The sequence below is a fragment of the Vicugna pacos genome, chromosome 4, assembly GCF_048564905.1.
Source record: "Vicugna pacos chromosome 4, VicPac4, whole genome shotgun sequence".
Lineage (NCBI taxonomy): Eukaryota > Metazoa > Chordata > Mammalia > Artiodactyla > Camelidae > Vicugna > Vicugna pacos.
In genome coordinates this window covers 74,546,516-74,564,476 of record NC_132990.1, presented here as the reverse complement: position 1 = coordinate 74,564,476, position 17,961 = coordinate 74,546,516, and the positions used below count along the sequence as shown (strand labels likewise).

General features: G+C 50.3%; 1 protein-coding gene across 1 annotated transcript in view; it reads right to left on the bottom strand.

Moving 5' to 3' along the window:
- The window catches only part of GPR107 (G protein-coupled receptor 107), a 54,905-nt gene that overhangs the window by 10,572 nt on the left and 26,372 nt on the right, over positions 1-17,961 (bottom strand). The window contains exons 11-14 of the mRNA XM_072960288.1: positions 17,496-17,569; positions 16,957-17,074; positions 13,939-14,069; positions 11,695-11,738 (exon numbers count right to left, since the gene is read on the bottom strand). Coding sequence (XP_072816389.1) covers positions 11,695-11,738; positions 13,939-14,069; positions 16,957-17,074; positions 17,496-17,569 — 367 coding nt within the window. The remainder of the gene's footprint in view (positions 1-11,694; positions 11,739-13,938; positions 14,070-16,956; positions 17,075-17,495; positions 17,570-17,961) is intronic.

Genomic DNA, 17,961 nt, shown 5'->3' with positions numbered 1-17,961 from the left:
GGTATAAACTCAATTAACCCACGGATGCATCTTGTACATTTCACTCAGGCTTTCACTGTCTTGTAACAAAGCCCTTTAAATAAAACCTCCCTGGCTCTGTCCTACCTTTGAAATTGCTCAAGGTCAGGGAGCCAGGACAGCTAACTTCCTGCCACCGCCAAAGGCTATGAAATATTGATGACCACAGAGGGTAGCCTGGCTCCCTCCCCGATTAGCAATCCTTTCATTCATCATAAGCCTTCCTGCAGGAGGCAAATTAATTTTGCTTAATAGCATTTAATTATTGGTTCTGTTTAAGAATGTGACTGCGGGTGGTGAAGGATCGACTCTCCTCTGTCTCCCTCCTCTGGCTTGTGATTAGTGGGGGGCAGTCGGGCTTGGGATTCCAAAAGAAATTCCTGGAATCCTACGTTAATCTTCAAGGTGACTGTCAACTAACGGTATCTGCAAGAACCTCTTCTGAGAAACCAAATGCGTTGACGAGGGGAAGTTCAAAAAAACCTGGGAAATTCTAACTCCCCAAACGTAGAGGCTGTAACACCCACATCTGGTGCTGCGATGGACTCAAGCAACATCTGAAGATGCTAAATGAAGTAGGTAGATCAGCAGAGGCTTTCTTATCTATAATCTCTTTGGTGGTCTTGCTATTTTTTAAATTAAATCTCTCCAGCTCTCAGTCATTTTTCATTCATTCTGACTCTGAGCCAGGCTCAGACCACCACAACCACCACAGCCTCTGCCCTCAGGGTGGCTGCCGTCCCTCGGAGGCGAGAGGCACTGGATCACAGGCTATCCACTCATGCTGGGCGCACAGTACTGGGCGGGATGGTGTGAAGTCAGGTCCCCCTCCTCGTCTGGGGGACAGGAGAGGCTTCACTGAGGACAAGATATTAAAACTGAGAAGTGAGATAAGCACGTCACCAGATGTAAAACTCTGTACATCTGTATGGATTGCACTCCGCCCCACAGAACAGGGTGGCCCATGAGAATCAAGGCCCTTGCAAATGAGCGAATCGCCCTTGAATACAGGTGCTCAATCCTCTTTGTGAGTAACTGAGAAAGAACAGCACCAACAATTAGACCATTTAAACAGTAAAACTGCTTTAAAAGTCTCTTCTGAATTTTGCCTGCTGAAACCAATTCTGGCCAATGAAACTCCTGTCCTTGCTTCACTAAGAGCCGTCCGCCCAGCGAAGAGGAGAGGCACGTTTCCACTCCTGGGTTTCAAGGCTGCCGTGGCTGCACCCAAAGAGCAGCTCCCCATGCAGACCAGGGAGCGGGGGAGGACAGGATGCCCAAAGGAGGTGGTGTCTAAGCAGAGGCCCGACCGGGGCTCCAGAGGGAGCAAGACTGGAGAGGCTGAACGAGCAGAGAGAATGCTTGGGAGGAAGGTACCGGTTTGGAGGTGCCAGCATCACACCTCAGCGCAGAGAAAGCAGCTCAGGGTGGCTGGACTGCACGTGGAGAGTCTGGGGGCCCGGCCGGGCTGAGGACAAAGCAGCAACCCGAGTAGGACGCAGAAGACTGTGGCTGTCCTCCGGGCTGGGGCCAAGGCCCCAGGGAGCCTCTGAGAGGCCTTTGTCACATCTACGTTTTAGAACAATCTCTTTGGAGAAAGGACAGGAGAACCAAGAATAAGAACCCAACTGAGGTCAAAACCCTTGGATCTGTGGAGGTGACTCTAAGAAGAGGAGACCTATTTCCGTCAGTGCAGAGCCGAGGCAGGGGCAGTGAGCGAGGCTGGTTGGCCAGGGGAGATGAAGCTGAGGACGCCAAAGAGAATTCTTCTGAAGTTTGATGGGTCCCCTCTCTGCCATGGGGAAGGAAATCAGGGGGCAGAGGGGGAGCTGACGGAGAGAGAGCAGAGGGGCTAAGGCACTGCAGGGCCTCACGGCGCGAGAGAGAAGGGGTGGAAGGCACTGCATCTCACGTCCCCTGGTATCTGCATCACCACGCACACGCTCCAGGGTGACTGCAGGACAGGCCGCGGTGAGGCAGGCCGTGAAGCTCTCCTGAACAAGCCGGCACCCCCACGTCCAGGCACCTGTGAGGAAACGTCAGGACAGGCACGGATGCCATGCCATCCGAGGACACATGCTAGGACTGATAAACAGAACTTGAGAACAACTAGTGTTAACTCCGAGAAATGCAGCCACAATAAGCAGAGCTCACGGCTGGTTCCAAAACCCACCAATCACAACAGACATCATTTCCAGTCACAAGTTAAGACATTTGTTTGCGAGACTGCAGCTCATGGGATCAAGCTCCTGGGTTCCACCAGGGCATCCTAGTCACAGCTGAGGCAGCAAAGGCAGGAAGTGAGCTCACTTATTTTAAGAAATAGGAGTGGGTAACAGCACAGACCCTGCACATGTGAACACCTTGAGTTCAAATTTCAGCTGGGTTGCTTACTAGCTGTGTGACATCAGATAAGTCGCCTAACCTCTCTGAGCGTCACTCAGTTCCCTCACCTGTCAAACGAGATCAACAATATCTACCTCTAGGGTTGATGGGGGGATTGATGAGACAGTACACAGAACACACTGTAAGCACTGGATGATTGTCTGATGTTACAGCATTAGGATTATATTAGGATCGCAGTTGATTCTTAAACCACATGGATTTGAACTGCTCCAGTCCACTCACATGCAGTTTTTTTTTCCAGCAGTAAATACTATATGATCCGCGGTTTGTGGAATTCATGTATGTGGAACCACGGATACAAAGGAACCACAGTGACAGAGGGCCAACTGTAAGTTATACTCAGTCTTTCGACTGAATAGAGGGTCGGCACCCCTAACCCCCGCGTTATTTGTTGTTCGAGGGCCAGCTGTACAGAGTATCAGTCCAACAGCAAATGTGTTCTGGTGGCTGCCACATCTGGCAGGAAGCCAGACTCTAGGAAGTGACATGGGAACAAGCGGTGGCCTGGGCTGCCCTGGAGGCAGGCTGCCATGTGCACGCGGTGAGTCAGCCCGCCGAGCGAGGGAGCCAGCTCCGAGGGTGCAACCTCACCACCTGATGCAACGAGCAGTGATGCAGCGGGTTGAAGCCTGGAATCCCAAGCCTCCCTTTGCTTTTCTTCCAAAAAAGCTTTCCCTGGAGTTAATAAGCTGACAGCCTGCAGTTCCCTAGACCATGGTGGGGCCGGGCTCCCAGAGGAGTAAAGGCTCACCAAGTCTGGGCTGGCTATTTCTGACCTCACCATGAGGAACAGCAAATATGGTAAAAGAATGAGCAGGGTGAGAGGAAAAATACCCCGGACAGGAGCCAGGAGACCTGAATTCCGGTCCCTGCACCACTGTAACTCAGCGTGGCTGAGCCCAGCTGCCACTTCCTTCTCTGGGCATTGGTCTCAATCAGAGGAAAATTTCTTCACGATGGGTTAGAATTTCTTTATGGCAGTGGTTCTTACCCAGGATGAGCATCCACATCATATGGAGAGCTTTATTTAAGGACAGATGCCCAGTTTTCTCCTGATTCTTCTGGAAGTGGGCCTCACTCGAAGGATTTCGACAAGCCTCCCAGGGAATGGGGAGGAGAGGGACTGGGGGCAGGTACACCTGCTTCAGGAGCTCCCACAAAGCTGACCTCCTGCAGATTCCTCCTCCTACTCACCCTCAGGAAAACAGCCGCAACTCAACTGTGGCAGGTGCTTGTTACCGATGAGAATGGAATAAGCGGCCTGGGGCAAGGGAGCCCGGCACTTCCATGTGCTTCACGCCAGCTCTCTGATGCAGGGGCAAAGGAGCAGGAGCACCCCATCCAGAGGAGGTGCCACTTCTTCCCTGGACTTGCACCTGCCCTCTTTATTTTTGAGGGGAGGTAATTAGGTTTATTTATTTACTTGTTTTTAGAGGAGGTACTGGGGGTTGAACCCACGACCTCGTGTGCTAAGTAAGCGTGTGCTCTAGGGCTTGAGCTGTATCCTTCCCTCCTTCACCTGTCCTCTTTAAGCCCAAGAGTCGCTAAGCAGGCTGCAAGAAGACAGATGGTCCCCTTCCTTCCCAGTGGTCTTCCCTGGGTGGTCTGGGAACCATGACAACAATAAAAACAATAGTGTTGGTCGCCACATTTACTGAGCTGTACCACATACAGGCACCTGGCCCGGCACCCGTCATGCTTCACCTCGTGTAATCTTCACAACAGCCGTTACCAGGGAAAGGGCTTGTTACCACTGCTCACAGATGGAGGACTCAGGCCTGAAGAAGTTTAATAAATTACCAAGGTCACACAGCTTGTGAAAGTGGGGAAGCCAGTACTCAAATCCAAGTCCACCTCCATCCAAGGACCAAGCTTTTAACACCTACACTTTGTGCTAAGAGGAAGGCAATTCATAGCTTCGTAATCCACTGGCAGCTCAGGGTGACGTGACTGTGGCTCAGAATGTTGCGCAGTGCCAAGGAGCTGCCAGCAATCCATCTTGAGTTAATGCTGGAAGATCTACAGGACACACAGAAGCTAAGGCCCATGACAGCCACTTAAAGACTGAAAAATTTCCAAAACAATCCTTGCCCAGTAAAAGCAAAGCCTCAAGGCTTAAAAACATCTGACCCATCATCTTTTTCTCATGCTTCCCCGCTGCCAGGCTTCAGAGGGACTTTTGAGTCAAACACAGAAATTAAAGAAGTCAGTATGCTGGCAAAGCCTGGATGGCACTACAGTTACTGACTCACTGACTCTCTCTCGATCGTACCGTCTGCACACTCTGCTCTGGCTCCGGGCTCCAGCTCACTCTGCAGGGGGACAGGGCAGCTGCCCCCATCGTGGTCAAGCCCAGGCCTGAAAGCCAGGCCACACGCTGACCCGGGACCACGCTGTTCTGAAAGTGTCCTTCCTGGGGAGCGTTTGCACATGGGGTGCCCTCTGGCCTCCATTAAGAAGAGATTCCACTGATCTATCTCGCAGAGAAGGTGTCAGGAGCAAGCACGGGAAAGGACATGATAAGAACCATTTAGGGAATGAAATTCTTTGATCTTCAAACTGTTGAGGGTCATGTGGAAAGTGACTCAAAATACATCTCCAATGTACATTTACAACAATGACCCACGAGTGATCAAAAGTCATTGGACTCATCAGTTAAGAGCTTATCGTCAGCAAAATTTCATCTTAAATGACTAATAGAAAGTATCAAAGAAAGAAATGAAAATGGCCCAAGAGAGTGGCTGACAGCCATCCCCAATAGGAAAGTAACTTTCTACAGGACTTTGACTGTCAAGTCAAGCAAGTTCCTGCCTTTCGCTTCCCCTCTACTCTAGAACCACACCAAAGGTCCCGCCGGGGGGTCGGGGGGGGGTTCCCAGGGGCCGAGCTGATCTCAGACTCCGCCCTAGTCCCGCAATGGGCAGAGTGGAGTGTTGCTTAGCAGAGCAGCGCGTCTCCCCGGCTGCCCACGGCACAGATTCAGTTGGCAACGAGCCGGGCGAGGAAGACAGTCAGACATCCCACTGCCTGACGATACAGCCTGGTCAATGGCAGACAACACCTCCTCAACAGGAGAACCTGATCTCCCTGAACACTGCAGTATTGACAAGAGTGGGTTTCAGCTGTGTCTGTGTCAAGACTGCATGCTAACACCCCTTAGACAACAGAGAACCACTCTCGGCGCCATGGAGGGTCCCCGGGTGGCCAAGGGGGGACCCCTGAGCTAGTCTGGCTCCCAGTGTTTTAAAGGCCTAACAAAAAACTGGTGATGTGTCCAAGAAGATGCTGGCTCTCAGACTCAGAATATGAGAGGCCCCTATGCTTTTTGGCTGTAGATTATACTAACTCAGAGTGGTATCACTGGTTAACTGATTATTTCAAAATGTTGCTCAGAAGCTGTGATTAGGTTGATGACACTGAGGGAATTTTGGGTGATCGTCCCCTCAACCTTCCCCTCCCCGACCCCGAGGCACACACGTGTTGAGGAGGTGGAATCAGAGCCAGTATGCAGTTGGGAGGCTCCCCTTTCTCCTGACCTCCTTCTTCCCCTTCAGGCTTTTGACCCAGAGTCCCCAAGTTTAACTGAAAAATAGTTCTCAGGGTCTGGCATCAGTGCATCTGGGGCTGCCTTAGTTTCTACTTGGGAAGTGGAAAAAAAAAAAAGTTGGACAAACCTGGAATTATAATCAGGAACTGAATCAAAGGAGCCAGGAAGAGAGGGCTTCTCTACATTGGCCAGGTGGAAATGCACACCCCAAAGCCCCGCTGGTCAATAGAGGGCGTCCGCGGTAAAAGCCATCTTGTTAAAGGAAAGCACAGATTCCCATCAGAGTAACAGATCAGATAAAGTGTCAGAGCAGATGAAGACGCAAAAGCTATTGTTCCAATCAAATAACAAAGAACACAGTTCTGGACACAAAGCTGGAGTTCATTAATACTTAAAAGCAGTGATTTCTTACATCTATGTGAGTTTTACAGTTTTCAAAGTGCTCAATATAGAGGGAAGTCAGTCAACATCACTACATGATAGGTAAAATTTTTAAAATGGTATCTCTTAAATGTCTGCAACAGCCAGGAGCTGGCAAACGTCTTCTGTACAGGCCTGGAGAGCAGGTGTTTTAGGCCTTGTGGGCCAGGTGATCTCTGCCACAATCCCTCAACCCGCCTCCACAGCACAAAAGCAGCCACAGATGACAGATGGACAGACTGCCATAGCTGTGTTCCAATAAATCTTCATTTACAAAAACAGGTGGGAATATTTCTCTTCCTTTCTAATCAGTGAGTTTTTCATTAGCCCTGTTTACATAAACACACCCAAATAAAACTTTTTTTTTGCCATGAGTTGCCCAGAATGAACAGACATATTAAACAGTTACAAGAATATGGCCAAGTAGGTCTGAAATGAGCCCAACAGGCACAGGACAAAGAACCAGGTGGCCTTTCCCTCCCGTTCATGGTCCTCGTGACCACCAGACTCAAGAAGCCTTGCCCCTAACACACAGTTCTCAAACTTCTGGTCTCAGGACCCCTACATGCTTTCTTTTTTTTTCTCATGCTTTTAAAAATTACTGAGGACCACAAAGAACTTTTGTTAATGTGGGTAGAGTCTATCAATATTTACCATATTAGAAAATTGAAACAAATTTCAAAAATACTCAGTAATTCACTTAAAAGTGACAAAAATAAATCCATTATATCTTAATATAAATATTTTCCTTATAAAAATAACTTTTTCATAAAAAGTTTCATGAGAAGAGTGAAAACTGTTTCCCATTTTTGTAAATCCCTTAAATGTCTCACTTAATAGAACACAGCTGGATTCTGGTCTTTGCTTCTGCCTTCAACCTGGAGTGAATGAGTGTTTGGCTTTAGTCTATAAAGAAAACAGAGCCTTATCAGAGAACTGTGGTAAGTCATCCTTGATTCTGCACCAAAACGTGACCAGCGGGGGAGGTTCTTCAAGATGAATGAGGTGGGGAATCTAAAACTGTATCCACGGACATTCATACTTTGTCACAGTAAAGACCCATTGGTCCATCTTACACTTTGAATGGATCTTTTACTGATGCATGACTGTGTAACATGAACTGATCAGGTGGAAAATACTGTGTTACTGAGTTATGCAGATCTCCGAAATATTGAAACTTCTTACCATAAAACATCTCTTTAAGTCACATTTGTTAATCTCCCCGCTGCTCACATCAGATGTCTGTTAAGAACTGGGAAGCTGCTGAGCTTACAGTGGTGGATTATTAAGTTTTCTGAAATTAAAATCTGTACTTTCAAGTGAAAATTAGATCACTGGCAACAAATACTTTAAATTGTTTTCCTGAAGTGACATACTTACCTCATGCATTTTCAACAGAATGTCTATCAAAAACCCAGGTATGAGTAACCAGAGTTGGTTATTACTCTTTGAAATAAAAGCAGTGTCCTGAGAAGCAGTGAGCTCAGCTCACAACTCAAACAACTGCATATGCGCTTCTCCTCAAGATGACCACACTCCCTGGTGTGAAGCAGAAGTGCTTTCTGCGGACCTCCCATTCCATCACACAGAAGGTTAAAAGACATAATTCAGTGGTTGAGATTTCACAACATTAATAATTCTTCCTAATTCATCAAGGTCACTCTTAAGTGAGACAAATCTTTTTCACCCCCTGCAAGTCGGTGGCAACAAAGAACGCAGGGGCCACTAACAGTGTGGTGCCACTGCCTTGAATCAAGCCGAGGTGCCAGCTCTTCACCCACCGCTGCTTCTGCACCAGCAGGGCAAACACCAACAGCAAAGAAGGCTGATGACGCCTTATTATGAAACACGGACAGGTCCCTAGGACTCTCTTGAGAAGTGCTGCCCTGACAAATACCTCTCGAGGCCAGTTACTTTCAGAACAAGGTAGCAGCTCCGAATGAAGCCGTTCCTCCATAAAGCCTGCAACCAGCAAATCACCATTTGTTTAAGTGCTTTTGAAGCTCATAAAAGCTAAGATTACTCAGGATACTTCCTCTGAAATTTCCTCAGAAACACAGGAGGGGGGAAGATGCTCAGAAGCAGAGACTGTTAATTACGTGTATGATGTGTATCCCCAAGCCGGTCCTCCGAGGTACTGACATCGGAGAAAGAGACGGGAACAGGGATACAGGCTCAAGGACAGAAAGAGCCAGAGACTCTTGGCAGAAACACAGCGGAAGTAGAGCTGTGTGTGCCTGTGAAGACTCAATCATGCCTCCCCTCAGAGGACGCAGTGCAGCAGTGACTCTAAATGACAGAGGACCTGAGAGGAGACACAGCATGTGACTGGAGAGACACGACTTAAAGACAGTGGGCAGCTTCTTCGTTAAAGCTCTGCTTTATACTCCTCTCAGATTCAGTCAAAAGGAATCTAGAGACAAAGAAATAAAGAAACTCCAAACAAACACCCTCTAAAGGAATGCGAATTCCAAGTGGAGGGAGAACAGCCACAAACAGCACTTCCCCACCTTGCAGTCAGCCAGCCTGGACTGCACTTAGTTCTCATGCCAAGTCACTGTCAAGGTCACGGAATGAGTCAGCAGAAAAATGGGCCTAAGAATGTGAACCCAAGTGTCAGGCTCCATCCAGCAGAACCTTCCAAACCCAGTAGGAGACACTACTGCCTGTGGCCTTTACGTTGTCAGTTGCCTCTAGGATGGGCCAGATCTCAGGGAGGGCGAACTGAGGAGCAGAGAGGGTCCCCCACAACACTGCAGAACCGGTGGCCCACTGGCAGTGTGCTCACTCCAACTTCCCTGTGCTGCCTCACTTCCGTCCTGGGGTGGACGAGCCACTCCGCAGCCACACCTGAGGACGGCTAGCCACCCAGCGTGCTGTCCCTGAGTTCTCTGCAGGGAAGACTTCAATCATGGGAACACGGCTGCCCTGGCTCGGAAGTGTCACAGCATAACCACTTTTCAAAGTACAGAGTGAAATATGCATTTGTGGGTAAGCTCAAAAGCATCCCCTGGCCTAAATCGATTAAGTGAAAACATAAACCAAGAAGACATCCCTATTCTAATCTACTCTGTCCCCCTTTCAGAGAGTTTGCGATATTTGCCAATGAGAAATGAGTGCTTTCTTAATGGTACATCCCCCTGAGAAAGGTGAACGGAGGCCCTGTGCCTGCCTGACTTCCTGCTTTCATATTCGCTCTGTGCTGAAGAGGTCCCAGACTGTCACCTGGTGGAAAAAATAAGAAACTGCCTCGTGTGCCCCAGGCAATGGCAAAAGCGTTCCTGTTCATAAAGTTTCTCTTTACTACAGATGCTGGGGGACGGCACGACCCGACCTGGGCTTCACCTGCTGTGCTCCCTACCCAAGGCCAGAAGTTAACTAAGGACCTCAACTAGTGATCTATTTCTCACGAAGCAAATGGCCACACAGACAGTTAATTACCACAGTCACCACCAAGCCCTCAAAACGCAAGGTGGAGCAGGCAGAGAGGTAGTCAGAGGATTAGAACGATGGAGAAGGGAGTGGGGAAGGACCAGAGGAATCCCCAAAGGGGGAAGGATGACGCCAAGAAGAAAAGCACAGACAACGTATCAACTGGAAAACACTACCCTTGGGATGTTTAGACATTTTCAGCCAGTCAGAAACGTGAATCCAGAACTACTGAAACATATAAAGATGAAAAAGTTAAAATGTCTTATCTCAATATATTAACATAAGAGAAAGACATACTCATTACGTTACAGAAATAGTAAAATCAAGTTTTTCTAGAACGTGCATAGAAGAAAAAGAAAAAAAGACAGTAAGTCGTCCCAGAAGGTGGGTCTTGGTTCTCCACTTTGGACTTCTCTGCTTGTGGCAGGGTGTTCTACTGAGATTCTAGCTTGTGTTTTATTTTCTGAAGCTTCCCTGGACCCCACTCCAAGGAGGCAGGAGGGCTCTCTGAGACCCACTCAGAGAAAAGCTGTGCTGACAGGCTAAAAGCAGAAGATTTCTGCAGACAAAGTTCCAGCTTAAACTGTCTGAAAAGAGTCCATCCCCGAGGACATTCCAGAGGGAGAAGGGAATGCTGGGCCTCTGAAGGAAGAGAGAAGAGAATGAAAAAGAGCTAGTTCCCGGGCCCAGAAAGTGCGCTGGCACATTCTGCGAGTGGGGCCTGAGGCCCTGTGAGAAGCCGGGTGGGCCCGGGGAGACTGGAATCTGAGCACCGCCCGGGGCGCCCAGCCCAGCCCAGCCCAGTGGGACCCTCACGCAGCAGGCTGCCCACCGCAAGAGACATTCATGGGCCCAGACAGCAGGGATCGTGACAGAAACTCCTGTGGGCCCTAACTGCGGACACCCCCGAGCACTGTGCTCCCGGTAAGAACCCCGGGATCGACACTTGCGTGACACCTTGAAGTCAGATTAAATTCAATTTAAAGAAAATAATGTGATACTAATTGCACAGCAAGCGTGAGATAAGACTTGCACCTACTATCTAGTTTTCAAATTTTCTAAAATGAATCTACATTACTTTCATAATCGGAAAACAGGTCAGCAACAAAATCTTACTTAACAACAACAAATGAATCATCTGCCTTAAAGAACATCACAACCAGCACCGGGTGTGATTCCACGGACCCTGGGTGGCCGGGGCCTTTGAGAGCTCAGCTCTCCGACCCGCTGCGGCCTGGAGCCCCTGCGTGTGCCGCGGAAGCCTGCGGTCGTGGGCATGATTCAAGCGGGCCCAGAAACACACAAAACGTTTTCTCTGTGGTTTCTTTTCTGACTTAGGAGGCATGGTTGGAAAATTAAGAAGATGCAAGAGGATTATAATGGCACAACCATTTAAAAATCAGAGCGCTTTAAAGCTGCTTTCTGGCATCAGTCTCTTTTTAAATTAATACCAACACATCTATTTTGAAAGCGTGTTAAGTCAGCAGGAAGGGACGCTTTACACATAGCCACCCTCAATCAGTCATACCTCCCGTTCTCACAAGGAAGTGTTATCTGGTCCTTCCAAGATTTTCTCCTCCTGACTCAGTTTTGAGAAGGTGAAGATCACACTCATGAGTGGAAATGAAATGAATCATCTTGCTAAGCAGTCACCCCCAAGCCTCCTTCCACAACTGGGCTCAGTAATGCTCACCATCTGCCTCAGCACCGCACAAACCGGGCTGCTCTTACAAAGCCCCCAGGGCTCCCCCAGCCCATCTCCAGGAAGATAGCATCCTGAGACCCGGCCTCCCTTCTCCACCTCTCAGCGGTGCCCAGGCATGTGGTTCAGGGAAGGCTGAACTGCACAAAAAGAGCACAAAGGAACTTGCCTTTTCCATCTGTTGCTGATGCTTCTTGTAAATGCCTGATTGACCTAAAAATAAATAGTTGGAGAACAAAAAGTTAGCTAACAAATTTGCATTCCCCTCTATTTCCAGCAGTTGCAACTTGAGGCCCTGAATTCCTCAAATATAAACTTAAAAAGTTGGACTAAATGAGTTTAGTGCACTCTCCCTCAACAGTGTGATCCCTGATAGCACTTTGGTACATGTGGTGCTGGAGTCTGAGGGTTAAAGATGCCCTCTGCTGGCTGAAAGGAGTCTGGCAGGGACCTGGGTGTGAGGAGAAAAATCAAAACAATCATTTACTATCTACAAATCCTGAACTTCCAATTAATCCCTCCTCACACACAACACTGTAAATCGACTAGATTTCAGTGGGAAAAAAACCCCACAAGCATTCAAGGCTCCTCATCTTTTCCTACTTGATCTCTCATTCCCACAGCTATAGCCCCCACCCCAACAACACTAAGGCAACGGAGCATCCCGGAGTTCACCTGCTGCCTGGGGAGGAGGGGCCTACAAGAAGGTCACAGGCCGACTTGGAAAGTCTAGGTCTAGGAGCTGCGAGCACATGGCTTCATGCAACTTGGTACTTCACTGACTGGAGAGTTACAACTTTGCTGAGAAGATGCCAGCCTCCGAGGCATCTTTGCCGGCAGTGATGAGCTGGTCACTAACTACTGTCAGTGCCGGTTCAGGCAGGGGAACGCGAACATCACTGGGGAAGCTGCAGACCAGAGGTCTAGGCGGAGCTCAAAGGTACCAAGGGGTGAGCGTCTGAGAGGAAGCGCACAGCAGGGCATACAGGCCCAGGGGCAGAGGGGCTGCAGCCCTGGCACGGCTGCCCGCCCTCTACCTGCCTGAATGAGCCGTTTCTCCCCAAAGCCCGCAGTCTGCCCGCCTGTGAGAACTGAATGGCGTGACATGTGAGAATTCAGCAGCGCAGAGCAGGCGCGGAGCCAGCACTGCCTGACGCTGAAAGTTTAAAAACCTGCTCGATGCTATTTCCTACATGACCTCTCTAGAACTCGAGCTTTGTCATTTTACAGCGATTTCAGAGTCTTTACCTCAAAGAAGCTCACCATTCAGCATCTGCTCACAAGCACTGTAACTAACTGACAGTAGGAATGTCCACTTGCAGCTCAAGAGCACGCCCGGATCTCCCCGAAGCCCCAGGTCCCTTCCAGCCCACTGTGCTGACAGCGGCAGATGTAGGAGTAGAGACCTGGGCTCCCTCCCTAAGAAGATGCTCTTTCGACCTGAAGACCATGCTGGTCGTCCTGTTACAGACGCCCGAGTTGCTGCTCCTGGGCAGGATGTGGGAGGTTGTGGCTGCTCTCTCCCCTACGCTGGAGCTGTCTGCTCAACCGACACGGGTACCCGTGTGACGCAGGACAGAGTCAGGCCAGGAGTGAGCCCGGCTGGCTAGAACGAGGACTGCACTCCATCCGCACCATGCTCTAAACAATCAGGGTAACGAACAACTTAATCAATCCCAGGAGCCTAACAATACTAGTTTTTTTTCACGTGGAACACTTCTCTCCTAACAGGAGGTCAGTGAATCTTTTAAACTTCATTCCAAACGAACTGACTGCTTTCACTTCGCCATGGGACTAGATTCCTGTGAGGGCGAGCGTTTTACTTTTGTGAGCTCTCCTTCCTCCACCTGCTTCCTAGTGAAGCAAGGGTCTCCTTTACTTTGATGAGATCTACTGAGGATACTGCTTCTCATCAACTCAATTGGCACTAACGTGTCTTTACACATAATCAAAGTGTGATACATACGTCTAAAGCCTGCCACTTCCAGGAATGGAGCAAACCACTCTGCAGATGCCTAAAATGTCTGTGTGCTGAGAACCACCACTAGTTCTATACTAACGGACGTCCTCATTTTCCATCTACGTCAGCAAGAAGAGGCTGTTGACGGGACTTCTTCAACTCTGTTCCCTTCAAATTCGGGCTGCTGTTTTCTGTCGCTACTAAGTTCTCGCCTCGACTCTTCCCTAGTGTCTCCACTGCTAAAAGCCAGCCGTGGGGCAGGATGAGTGCCATCACCATCTACTGGGGAACCTGACACAGACACAAATTCCACGGCCCTGAGCCTGGAGAAAAACTCAGGTCAGCCTGGGACCCAGGAAGCTGTGTTTTTCAAACAGATGCCCTGGGTGATCCCACCCGTCAGGTCTGACAGACAAGCCCCGTGGCGCACACCCCCACCCTGTGGGTACTCACCACACCACGGGGAAGAGGATGGCTCCACAGCACAGCAGGTCCACCAGAAACAGGGAATCCTTCCACAAGCCATACTCAGTGGTCCCTTCCTCCGTGGACTCTATGATGATGTAGGCCACGTTCGCCAGGACCTACAGGACACAGAAGACGCTGAGGCCCTGAAGCACGTGTAGATCTTCACCACAGCAGCCCCAGCGCAGAGCAGATACCAAGGCCTACGGGCCCCAACCTCCGACCACAGCATTATTTCCAGTTCCACATCCTCCTGCAGAACCTTGCTTCCCTCCAAGCAGGAAGCAGTCTCTGCGTCCTCCTCCTGAGCCTGTGACTGCTCTGAGTGACAGGGGGTGGGAGTGACACAGGTGACTTCTAGGGCAGGTCCCACAAAGGATACCGCATCGGCTGGGCTCTGTCTCAGAACACAGCCCTCTGGGGCCCTGAGCTGTCTTGCCATTAGTCTGGCCACCCTGAAGCCGCCATGCTGGAGGGACCAGGCGGACAGAGGGAAGATGCCCAAGGAGCCCCGCTGTTCCCACCCCGTCTGCTCAAGTCTTCCTGGCCTAGGAGACTGAGGCACTGAAAGCTTCGAGATGACCCGGGCCCACTACCATCTGACTGTAACCTGCATGAGACTTACAGACTTCCTGAGTTAAGCCACTGCTGAGTTCCTGACCCACAGAAAACATGAGAGTCAACGGTTACTGTGGTGAGAAGTCACTAAGTTTGGGTGCTGTGTTGTGCAGCAACAGACAACCGGACGCTTTGCTTTTTATGCCCCTCTGGTCCCGGCAGTCACTCAGGTGAACAGGTGCCCTTCCCATCCTGTTTAGCCACAGTGCCCACATTCCTCAGGCCCGAGTCCTGGCTGCGTGGGGCCGCTGACTCTCAGGGACAGGTAACAGGACCGTTTTATGAGAGCCCAGCGTTTCAGGCCAGTGGGTGAGGAGACACGCTGCTCCTCCCAGGAACAAAGGCAGGGGCCTAGCTCTCCCCACGGGGCTCACCCGCGCCCATGCCCTGCTTCCACTTCCCAAGGGAAGGCTGTGTCTGTGTGTTCAGTCCTGCCATCAAGCTCCTAAGCGTGTGATGAAGTCCTTCAGCGAGCTAACAGACAGCAGTGTTTTAACAACTGCGACGCTACTGAGCCTAAGGGAGATGGAACTGGTGAGATGTTCTTTTGAAGATCATTGTTAGGTATGAAAACAGAGACTGTGATTCCGTGCAAAGCCCACGGTCCCACACACGCTGCTTCACTGTTATCGTGGCAACTCCCCACGTGGCTACAGAGACGGGACACCTGCTGTGCCACGGCTCGGGAAGGGCAGCTTCCCCTTCCACCCGGGACTTATCAGATAAAACACCACAGAAGCCATACTTCACGTAATACAAATGCAAAAACTAGTTTGAAATTTCAGTCTCCTACTGGCCCCCAGTTTCTGGGTTCCTCCTGAGACCCAGGTCATCCTAAACATCTGTTCTGTGGCTCCATCTACCAAGACAAAGTGGAAAAGAAAGGCTTTCACAGCTTAAATGTGTAACTCCATTTTGTCCTTAGTTCACACTCTTCACACGAGGCACAAAATGTTCCCAGAGGTGCTGGTGTGGAACCAAGTGCCAATAATGTTTTTGAGGCACATTTTGCAGATCAGCCGCTCCTTACTCAGAAATGTAGTGGCTTCCCGTAGCCAAAAGGAAACAGTTTTATCTCTCCAGGCTGATGTTCAAGGACTTCCCAGACTAGTCCCTAGGTTTAAATACTCATACTTCCTCATATTTAATTTTTCAAATGGCCTTGTTTCCTCAGAGTGACCTGCCACGTAACCTTGTGTTTTGTTTCCTCTGGGGAGCAGAAGAGCTTCGAGAGGCTGGGAAGACCGTGTCCGTTACATCACAGTTTGGGCTGGTGAAGAAGATGCAAACTGGAGGGGAAGGCAGCAGCTCCCAGAGGGGAAGGGAGACGGAGCAGATGGCAGAGGGGAGGAGGACCAGCCCGGGGCCCGCGAGCTCTGAGACCCTGGCAGGCTGAGAACTGAGCCCAGCAGGCAGGTGGCCCTGGTGGCTCCCCAGCCCAGACCCACACAGTTGGTCAGCGTCTTCTGTTCACTTGACAGCAGTGTCACTTTGCCTCTGTCATGTTTCTTTCCTTAAAATCTAGGCAACGCCCATCTCTACCATAAAGCCCTTCCATATCATTTGATCTGGGGAACTATTCCCCCCTTGGAAACTACAGCAACTGGTCTCTACCGTTTTTTTGGCACCAACACATGTCCCTTTCTACTGAAAGTAAAGGTGGCTTTGCTACAAACTCTGCCAAACCGCCAATCACCAGAGCTGAGTGGGCTGATCTAGGTGCCTGGATTGCTGTCCCCTTTGGTCCCTCACCTGCCCCATTTACACTGTGCTCCAAAATGACCAGCTGACAAGAACAACCCTTTATCAAACAGATGCCGTTTGCTCAAGCAGAGCTGAGGAGCTGTGCGTCCCCATCAGAATCTCTGTTATTATGAGTTCCTCGCGTCCAGGTTCTACCTCCAATAAGACTACTATACATCAGACAAGGTTCCTCTCCTGAGGGGCTCACCGTCTTGTAAAGGTGGTCTCAGCCCAGGGCCCCAAACACACGAAGCATCTAGTAAATGTTTGCCCCACTGTCTAATATTCTACCTTGTGGAAACACACTGGTGTTATCCACAGTTTGAAGCTAATCTGTTAATTAAATCACTGTATACCTGAGCTTCCTTGCCAAGCAGATGCAAAGAAGAAGGAGTATGTTTCCCTAACTTCTCAGCAGCCCCCTAGTCGCATGCTGGTTTAAAGACGGCGGGCGATGGAGCCCCTCCCAGTGCAACAACCTGAGGTCTGGGTCTGTCAGAATTCAGAGGGAAGCCCAGTCTTCAGCCGCCGGTGGCAGAGGCTGGGGTTACTGGGAGAGCTGACTCCCTCTTCCCAGACAGGCCTGGAGCTGAGCCCTGCTAAGTGCCGAGAGAGCAAGGACAAGCAGGACTAGGGCCCCTTTACCTGGAGCGGGATGACAATCATGAAGATCTTTTTGTCTTTATCAGAAAGGATGTGCTTAATGAAAGCCCAGCCAGTGCCAATGAGCGCGATGGTGATGAACAGGAGTGCCCCTTTCAAGCTGCAAAAGACAGAAATGAACAGACACCAACAGGTCTCCTTAGACTCTCACCCTGCGAGTTAGACCCGCTAGCTCATGCTATGATTTCATGTGTTTCTCGCGATATAGGTGGCAAATTCAGGTTTACCGGAAGTGAGCACCTCTTCCTTGCAGGCACGCAAACAGCTCCGCACCCCGCGATCTGAGCAGCCCGTGGCCGCAGGGTGGCACCCCCTCCCAGGAACACGCCAACAGCCCCAAGCTCCCAGGTCAGGAAGGCCACCTGTAAACCACACGCGCTGGGCCTGGCAGGAACCCGGCCAGGCTGAGATAGGAGGGCAGGGCTGGTCAACCTGGGGCGGCCTCTCCCTACCACAGCCCCCCCGACTCCTCCGCTACGTCATGTCACGGGAGCACTTCAGGCGTCACCTGGCGCACTTACAGGTGGGTGATGTAGTACACAACCGCCCAGCCTTCGATCGGAAAGCCCTGGGAGGAGATGTAGTGGTAGTCGATCTGCAAGCAGACAAGCGCATTTCAGACAGGGGGCTCCACCGCACGCCGCACGCACAGCAACACAGGAAACGCCACCAGGACCTCACGATGGGGCTGGCCCCCTCCGGCTCCCTAACCCTTCACTCGCCAATTCGCAGTTAAGCAGGTGAGTGCACTGATCAACAACCAGGAGCTTGAGAAACCAGACACAAGGATTCAAGGTCACTAACACTCAGTCCAGGTCCCTCTCTTGAGGCAGGTGATTCACTTGGGCAAACGGCAGCCTACTCTTCTCTTTAAAATCTCCAAGTGCCACAGACCCATTCAGTATTCTGGCCAAGAACTTTATCTTTCACATCCCTGCTGCTTATATAAATAAATAAATAAATCAGTCAGTAAAAAATCTGCGTGGA